Genomic DNA, 8,826 nt, shown 5'->3' with positions numbered 1-8,826 from the left:
AATTCAAATACACATAGTATAATTTAAGGGTAATCATAATTTTTTAATTTATTTGATTAAGTGAAATATTGTTTCATCTTTTATTATAGAATTCTTATTTTTCAAATATGAATACATGGCTAATCTTATTAAATAATTTTACAACATATATGATATAATTATATTCTATAATAAATATTTATAATAAATAGAAAACATCAATCATCATAATACAATAAGAAATATACTAAGCAAAAATAGCAGACATCTTATAAATAAAAAAATAATAAATAATAATAAAGATACAAATGTAATAAAAGAAATAATAAATATTTAATATATATTTTAATATTTTATTTTTTAAAAGCACGTTTTCGTAAAGTGTGATATAGTTATTTTTACATTTAATTTTAATATCACTATGAATAAGAACAGTAGATACGATTTTGAAACATCAGTTTAGAGCAGTTGAAGTTAAAATTGCTACTCCTCTTTCATAAAAACTATGTGGATCTTGACTAGGTGCTATATTTAAGTCAATTGTAAAAAGTAGCTCTGTTCTAGTACTATTTAAATAAACTGGCAAAGCAAGTTTATTTTTCGACTCCGTAGAAGAAAAACGCACCCATCGTAACATAGTAACATGCAAATCTGTCATTATAGTTGATGCTAAATACAATTGGTTATTTTTACATTGGGCTCCTTGTAGTTTTAAACCAGTTACTGCAAACGAGCAGTCATCACACATATTATTTTCATTAGATATCGAAACATCTAATTGTAGTTCTTCTAAGGACCAACTATTCGCTTGTGCAATACATTGTCTCGTTGCTGTAATATAAGCCTCTGGATTAAATAATCCACCAAGCCACACAGGAAAGCTCTGTAAAAATTAATAAATTATTACGTATTAATATATTTAGTTAAGCTAACGTTAATTAACACATGCAAAATTATATGCTTGTATTAAATATTCGATATATAAATAGTTGTAAAACATTTTAACTTTAAAAAATAATAAATTCATGAAGTTGATTATATAGGTTTATATAAAAAATAAAATATACATACTAAAGATAAGACAAAATAATAATGAAAAGAATCATGTAGAAAGGTATACCCTAATTTCAACAAAATGAAGCCAGTAATGAAACAAAATAAATCATCACTATATAATAAATATGTATTATGTTGAGTCTTAGTACAAATAAGTTAATACAAATTTTGCTTGACAAGAATAAAATATAATTAAAAACAGACAAGACATTACTTAATTTAGTTAAATAACAAATTTTTTATTGAGAACGACGACAGATTTATTATGTTATATAATTATGTAGCTTTTTAAACAGTGTACTTTTTAAAATAGTTTTTTAAATAAGTTTTTTTAAGTAAGGACAACATAATAAATGTAATACAAAATTCAATGCAAACAACAGTATCACTGATATTTTATTTTTACCTTTATTTCTTTAGCGCCATTTTGTGAAACTAATCTTGACACTTCTTGTAATTGTGAAACTCTGTGACTAAAATCTGTTATCCATTGAATTACAGTACATCCTCGTGGAACTGTGTAGCGCCTCCATCCGACAGGTAAAATACCTTTTATTAATTCAGATAGTATTGTTCTATGATAATTTGTTTGCTTTTTTTCTCCCTAAAAATATTATAAAAATGCAATATAAATATATTACTTTTTAGGATTACATGTTATTTTATTCTTTATTTCGTATCTCAAGTACAAAGTTTTCTAAATATGAAAATGTAATGTTTAAGTTAAATATTAGTAATAAAACATTAATTTATAAGAGTAATTATTAAACGTTGCGTAGAAAACGTTTAGTTGTATCTTAATATAATATAGTTACAAAAATGTAGGTTAATCTACATTGTGTCTACTTATATATAATATCGAAATAATTATGAGCAACATAAGGAAATAAAACACAAATGAAAAAATATACTGAAACTAATTTTTGATACAATTGATAAAATATCACATGTTAATGCTAGTAAATGTAGACAACAAATAAACAAATTAAAAATATGTTAAAGAATAAATGGATATCTATATTCTATTTACAGGAAGAAAGTAGTGATATAATATGTATATTATTAGAAGGAATCTAAATTAAAGAATATTGAGATGATATACTATATAATATATTATAAATAATTGAAAGACTAAAACTATATCTTTTTTGTAATTCTGCAAAATAACTTGTATTTAAATGTCAAATTTTGAAAAATACGTTTATGAACAAAATAGGATATCCTATTTATTTATGCGCAGTAAAATTAAATATTCCAAAGATAAAATTGTACTATATAATTCTTTCCAATTAGTATGCGAGCCTCGCAAATGACTACATCTCTATATCAGTGATATAAATTCAACAGATAAACTAAATAAGACTTATAACGCATAATAATTTAATCGCTAAACAACAAATCATTATTAATTTTGCTATATTTTTACGAGCGTTACGAGTAGGTGATAGATAAAATAAAACTTAGCACGATCACATTTATTATGTATATATTTCTTATTTATTTCAAATTTAAAAACCAAAATTCATTTTATTTACATTGGTTAAAGCGTTGAGTTTTATTATTTGCTACAATAAATTATACATACTAAATACTACAAAAGTAATTATTCAATAAATAATATTGAATTATTGATTAGACAAATGATCAATTTTTTTTTAAATTAATAAGCGGATAATTGCAGAAAGTGCATTCTATTCAGGGGTTATAATTTTTAATAATAATAATAAAAATAATACGTTAAGTTCTTTATTGTCCTTCTTTAAATCACTTTTTTTTATAAACTCAATTCCAGTTTAGAAGATTAAAAGATATTTTATTATAATTCATTGGTATATACAAAATAAAATGTTCAAACAATTTCAGGTACACCGAGAGAAATTTTAATATTTTAAAATTTTTCACTTTATATTAAGTAATGTTTTATATTAACAAAGATTAAAACATTAACATATTAATTAAAAATAAATTGTAAAATAATCTTTAAAATTTTCTCTTGTGAACTTTAGTATAACTTACATTAAATTGAAAAATTTTTATCCACCTTTTCCAATAGCTTATAATTCCAAGAAATCAGTTTCATACAAATTCTAAATTTTATTAAAATATTTCGGTATAATAGGTTTCAGAAATTTATAATTATTTTACTTAATTTACAGATGTTATTGATATTAATTTCAATATACTAGGTAAAATATTTGGTATGTTTCTAAACATATTTTCTAGAATCTCTATTAAATGTTCTCCACTTCAGCTTCAATTTTGCAATTTGAACATTTTTGGAAACAAAAATAGAAAATAAATTCTATAATTTCTTATAGAATATTTGAAAATTAATAATATAAACTCTCATTCCTTTAAAGATGGAGGATAATGTTTAGAAGAAATCTTATAATAGTTAAACTTTAATTGAAATTTCGTCCAACTTTGAAAAAGCTTAAAAAATAATTTGTTTTGTAACTTGTCATCACTATCATTCAACATCTAAGTTTTATTGTTCATTTTTCACAATTGATAAACTTTAGCTCTTTACTTTTATTTTATTATTGAATTAATTATTGTATCATGATATATTGGTACATCGCATATACAAATGAAGTGTTACATCTTGCTTAACATCTCTAATGGTATCTTCAATCGAAGAAGAATAATTTATCTGTATTCATCTTATAAACTTACTACTGTTACAAGTATACTAATTACAACTGAAAATGATGACATTGTATTATCTTGATACGTTTTGCTTTAGTGGTAGCTTTCACACATTTTTGCAAATATATTCATAAAAGTTCAAAAAATTTTATATTTAACAGTAAATTCAATCTATTACAATTTTATTTTTGTATTTATATTTGTGCCGTATTTTTGAAATTTAATACTTACGAAAAATATCCTTTCATGGTTCAGTTCAATACTTCTGATATAACTCTTACTTTATAATTAATATAATCTTAATTTACATAAATAAATTTAATTTTTATATAAATTTTGAACTAATTAAACTATTTATAAGTATTTTTTTTAAACTGATGATATTTCCATAAAATAAATATTTGATTTGCATGGATTAGATAGATAAGAAATTGAAATATCTATGGAATGTCCATTTTCAAAATTGGTGTAATAATATATGTTCAGTCAATATGAATAATCTTTTCAGTATTTATATTTGATCATGAGATATCATATAGCTTTAATTTAGAATAAAAAGTAGAAATTATTAAATATAATAAATATACATAATTATAATTTCTAGAATTAAATGCTAGCACTAAAATCACGTTTTATGTATATTAAAATCAATAAAAACTTTTCAATAAATCGATTTGTAATTTATTTGGTTTTGGATTGTAATTTAGATATCAGCTTTAGACTGGTGACTAAAAAATAAATTGATCGTTTTTCACATTTTATAAATAGAATTAATAATTTGAGTAAATAATATTAACGCCCTTCATTCTAGTCAAAATATATTTTAATTTCTCTAAATGAACTACATGTAAATTACAACATTGTTTTATTTTTAAATATCGAAATAAAGTATAAATTAATTGAAATAGTATGAGCCGAAAATCCATTAAAAGTAATTAATATTACAATTACCACCAACCGACATTAAAGTAAATTGTTTGAATATCTTATATTCAATATTTATTATAAAAAAATTAAGTTTGAGAAACATGTTAAAAAATGTAAATATTAAAACATCATTTTGAATAACATAGTTTATTTCTTCTCTAATGGGCAACAATATTTTCTATTCCATTCTGAAAAGCGTCCAAATAAAGTAAATTGAATCGAAAACAAAAAGAAACTAATTCCTCATTTTTAAAATCATTTTTATATTTATTACAATATAAAATGTTACGTATGCATCAAATATTAGCCATTATTTTAAAATTATTATATAAGTTTTTATATAAATTACAACTAATGAGTTAACAAGAACTTGATTCTTACTTCAAATTAGAATTAAATTTATGAGAGATATCATTCATTTTTCCATAAAAAACTGATGGTATAAAAATTATATTAATACTGCGACAAAAAATTACCTGACAAATTGAAACTACATCTTCCAAATCATGTATTACATCTTGCAACAACTTAGATCCACTATTTACTTCTCTTTCAAAATATCTATATAAGGGATCTTTAATATTATCTACAGTCCTTTTTAAAATAGTTAAACATTTAGGTAATAATTGTAACCACGTTGAAGCTGAATTATATAAAGTTTTCATCCAAGAAGGGCGTCCATCGGGTTCTGCTTCTGGATGAGTATCCAAAGATTCATCATTACTATAAGCTAATTCGTCTTCATCTTCTAATTGTTGCATTTTTAATAATTTTGAAACTAAGTCTGTGCCTCTCGTTGTTAATAAGACCTTTTCAGCATTATTTGGTAATCCAAGCCAAGATGGTGTTTGTTTATCAGATAAAGATTCAATCCAGTTTAAAAAATGGTCTCTTCTTGTTCCATCTGGCATAGTAATATGTCGTTGATTTCCTAATGTTCCATCAACATTTGCTACAAGTGCAAAATCAGCTTCAAAGGATCTTGAAGTAAATAATTTTCGAAGAAAAGACATTAATAATCTTTGATCAAAATCATTATCAATTTTTCCTCCATAAATACATTGCGACATTAATGTAATTAATGCATCCCAAGGTACCTAAAATATAAGAAATTATACATTTAATATGTTGTTTCATATATTATGTTATTATTTATGCTAAAACGTAAAATATTAATATTAAAAAATAGAACATAAATATAAGTAAATTCACATAAGTTATCAACAAAATATATAAAAATGTATTTTCTGGTTAAACAACAACAAATATTACACATAAACAATAACAAATATATATACATATATATAAACAATTTCAACTACATGTAATACAAGATTTTTAAAACTAAATAAAACTATTTATCTTTATTTAAAACTAATTTAAATAGAGTAGACTTTGCAATCGATTTATAAATAATAAATACTTATCATTAGACTGTATATAGAGAAACATTCTTAAATTAAAAGCTCTGATCTTATAAATCAAATTGGCAGATATTTCAGTAATTCAATATTCCATTCTAAATTTATAAAAAAGTATTAACTTTAGATACCATCACAATAGCTCCTAAAAAATGGTGAAAAATGATTGTACTCCTTTCAATAATGTTCAAAAAATAATTCCACAAATCTGACTCGTCAGCCAAACGTGCTAAATCAACTCAGAACAGAAAACCACTAGATGTTGTGTGGGAAATGCTGGGCAAGTAAAGGGTTAATGCACTGATTCAATAATTAACACATATCTTTATTATTGCTGTTTATTCCATTTATTTCACTTTATTTCCAAGTTGGAATCATTAACCATGGTGAAATTACAAATGACCTTAATATTTCTTAATACTCTTGTGGCGATGAGATATATCTTTTAGTACAGGATAATCAATTTCTTATTCTCTGCATATACTGATGAGATTGTGATTTACTGTAAAAAGAAATAGGTTATAATCTATTGAATATTGTCACTTTGGAGGTTATGATCGTTGTAGTGCTTTGATCGAACACGACAATCTTGTCGTGATTCAACACAACACGTGTGCAGTTGCTTCTAAATAATGGGTCATGTAAGAGCCTAAAATAGAGGTTATGCTGAGCTGTGCGCCACCTGTGGCGTCAACAATTGATCGTTGCTGCGATGTGCTCTTACAGTGTGGCGCAAATTGCTGTTCGTTGGAGGAAATGAAAAGCCACTGTGGCGTCTATAGCTGGTCTTGTTTTGTAGAGTATGTCTGGGAAGCTTCACTAATCAGACTTCAGCCGTCCGTTTTCAGAGTAACCCCGAGAGATATAGAATCAGTACTAGCGGTAAGAACTTACTTGCAGTGTAACGTGATTCTTCCACAGTACCAGCGGTAAGGACTTACTTGCAGTGTATCGTGATTCTTCCTCAGTACTAGCAGTAATGACTTACTTGCAGTGTATCTTTAATTTTCCAGTCTCTCTTCGTTGGCTTGATGTGAAGTTCCCTTTCGATAATTGCAGCTCTTAAGTTCTTTCTTGTTTCCAGATGAGATTACAAGAATCTCAGAACCTATGCTATCTAAAGCTTGATAAGATCAATATTGACTGTATATTGAATCACAGTAATAAAAAGAACTTTTACTAGACTCAGCTGAACGACCTTGTCTCTGGTCCTCCTCCGTGAGAGTAAGTCGTGACTTATCTTTTCAATTAGGAAAAGACTAAGAGTAGGAATATCCAGTGGTACATTACATTGCCCGTCTTAAATAGTTCATTGACCCAGTTCCATTTGGGATCCCTTTTTCTTTTAATTATCCAATAAGAGGTTGACCTTGGGCAGCACAATGGATTATGCACGGCTTCATTTCCACTTCCTTCCGGGCTCAGTCCCGAATATGCTAATCGGGAAAGTGTCGGAAAGTGGGGAGGTTTTACTATTGGTCACCACTCCCTTCTCTGGGACTTGGCTAGACGAAGATCACTATGGCTCGACTAGATGCGGCGTAGTTAAGAACAAGGCAGGCATTGTATGAAAAAGCCGTGTGCGCACGTACACCTATTGCTTGTTGTCGCACGTGCGGGGTTTTGGGTTGCAGCGAAATTTAGGAAATGTAAGTACTCGATATTTTACGTATATCTGATACTCTATCAGAATCTACGTCTTCTTAATAGTAAACAACATATTAGTTTTTACTGCACCGGAAAAGCATGAGCACGTTTTTACATAAGCAAGAATAAATAAGCTTAATATTCACTGGAGTTTTCCAGATCTCCACCAGACATCTCGAATGTCCAGCGACCATGGGAAGTTGTGGTAAGAAAATGTTCTCGCATTCTCGAGCAAATAAATATGTAAGTTTTCCTTAATACATTACAGAAAAACTATTAATATACAAAACTCTCTAAGATGCACTCACATAGACTACACAAGAAATTGAAAGAAACTGTGATAAACTCATACAGTGATGTATAGAACGGTTTTTAGTATAACTTCGAAAGCCCTCTCCTACCAAAAGTAAAACTCGTTTAATTAATAAATGAAATTTAAATAAATCAAACCACAAACTAAACACAAAATAAAAATATAACATGATAAGGCTTTAATGTGTACATTCAAATTAAATTTAAAAATAAAAAATGAAAAATAAAAAATGACAGAAGGAAATTAAAAAAACACTGAAAGACTTAAAATCTGAAAAAATAATGTATAATCAAAAATCATTATGAACAAAAATAAAATAAAGGAATTTACGGTCTGTTAGTTACCTTTACTTTGAAGATAAGCACAAATATTTAGAACCACAACCGTAGAAATAAGTAGTGAATAAGGTACTAACACCTAAGGGTTGAAAAGTGTATGTAATATAAAATATGTTGCAAACTGTTCAAAATGTATTCGCCGTTCCGGCTTGTTTTACCAAAGTCGGTTCGAGGGATACAAATTGATACCGTTGACAAATCAGAGACCACGGGTGTTGTGTGGTAGCGATGAAAGGTCACAAGTGGAAGGGATATTAAAATAATACAATAAAAATATGACTGATGTATATGCTGTTTATTTGTTTATTTTGAGGATACTGCTACGTGTTGCGGCTGTTATGAACGTTGAATGATGCGCTGCGTACATTCATAATACAAGATGTGCTTCAGCTGGTGCGAACTTGGCGAAGCGTTTGGAATTTATTCCGCACTATTGTTCTGGGGAGAGTCTTCGTCCTTAGTTGCTTGTCGATGACGTAATCTCTGGTTCTCAAAG

The 8,826-nt window shown here is 26.6% G+C and overlaps 1 protein-coding gene across 1 annotated transcript in view; it reads right to left on the bottom strand.

Annotated features, from left to right (window-relative positions):
* Positions 1-350: 350 nt before the first annotated feature.
* Positions 351-8,826, bottom strand: part of Dhc64C (dynein heavy chain, cytoplasmic) — a 65,410-nt gene continuing 56,934 nt past the window's right edge. The window contains exons 21-23 of the mRNA XM_011505387.1: positions 5,088-5,708; positions 1,442-1,639; positions 351-862 (exon numbers count right to left, since the gene is read on the bottom strand). Coding sequence (XP_011503689.1) covers positions 434-862; positions 1,442-1,639; positions 5,088-5,708 — 1,248 coding nt within the window. The 3' untranslated portion in view covers positions 351-433. The remainder of the gene's footprint in view (positions 863-1,441; positions 1,640-5,087; positions 5,709-8,826) is intronic.

Source organism: Ceratosolen solmsi, unplaced genomic scaffold (assembly GCF_000503995.2).
Source record: "Ceratosolen solmsi marchali unplaced genomic scaffold, CerSol_1.0 scaffold75, whole genome shotgun sequence".
In the NCBI taxonomy this organism is placed as follows: domain Eukaryota; kingdom Metazoa; phylum Arthropoda; class Insecta; order Hymenoptera; family Agaonidae; genus Ceratosolen; species Ceratosolen solmsi.
The sequence above is the reverse complement of the archived record's forward strand: the minus strand, read 5'-3'. Positions and strand labels throughout refer to the sequence as shown.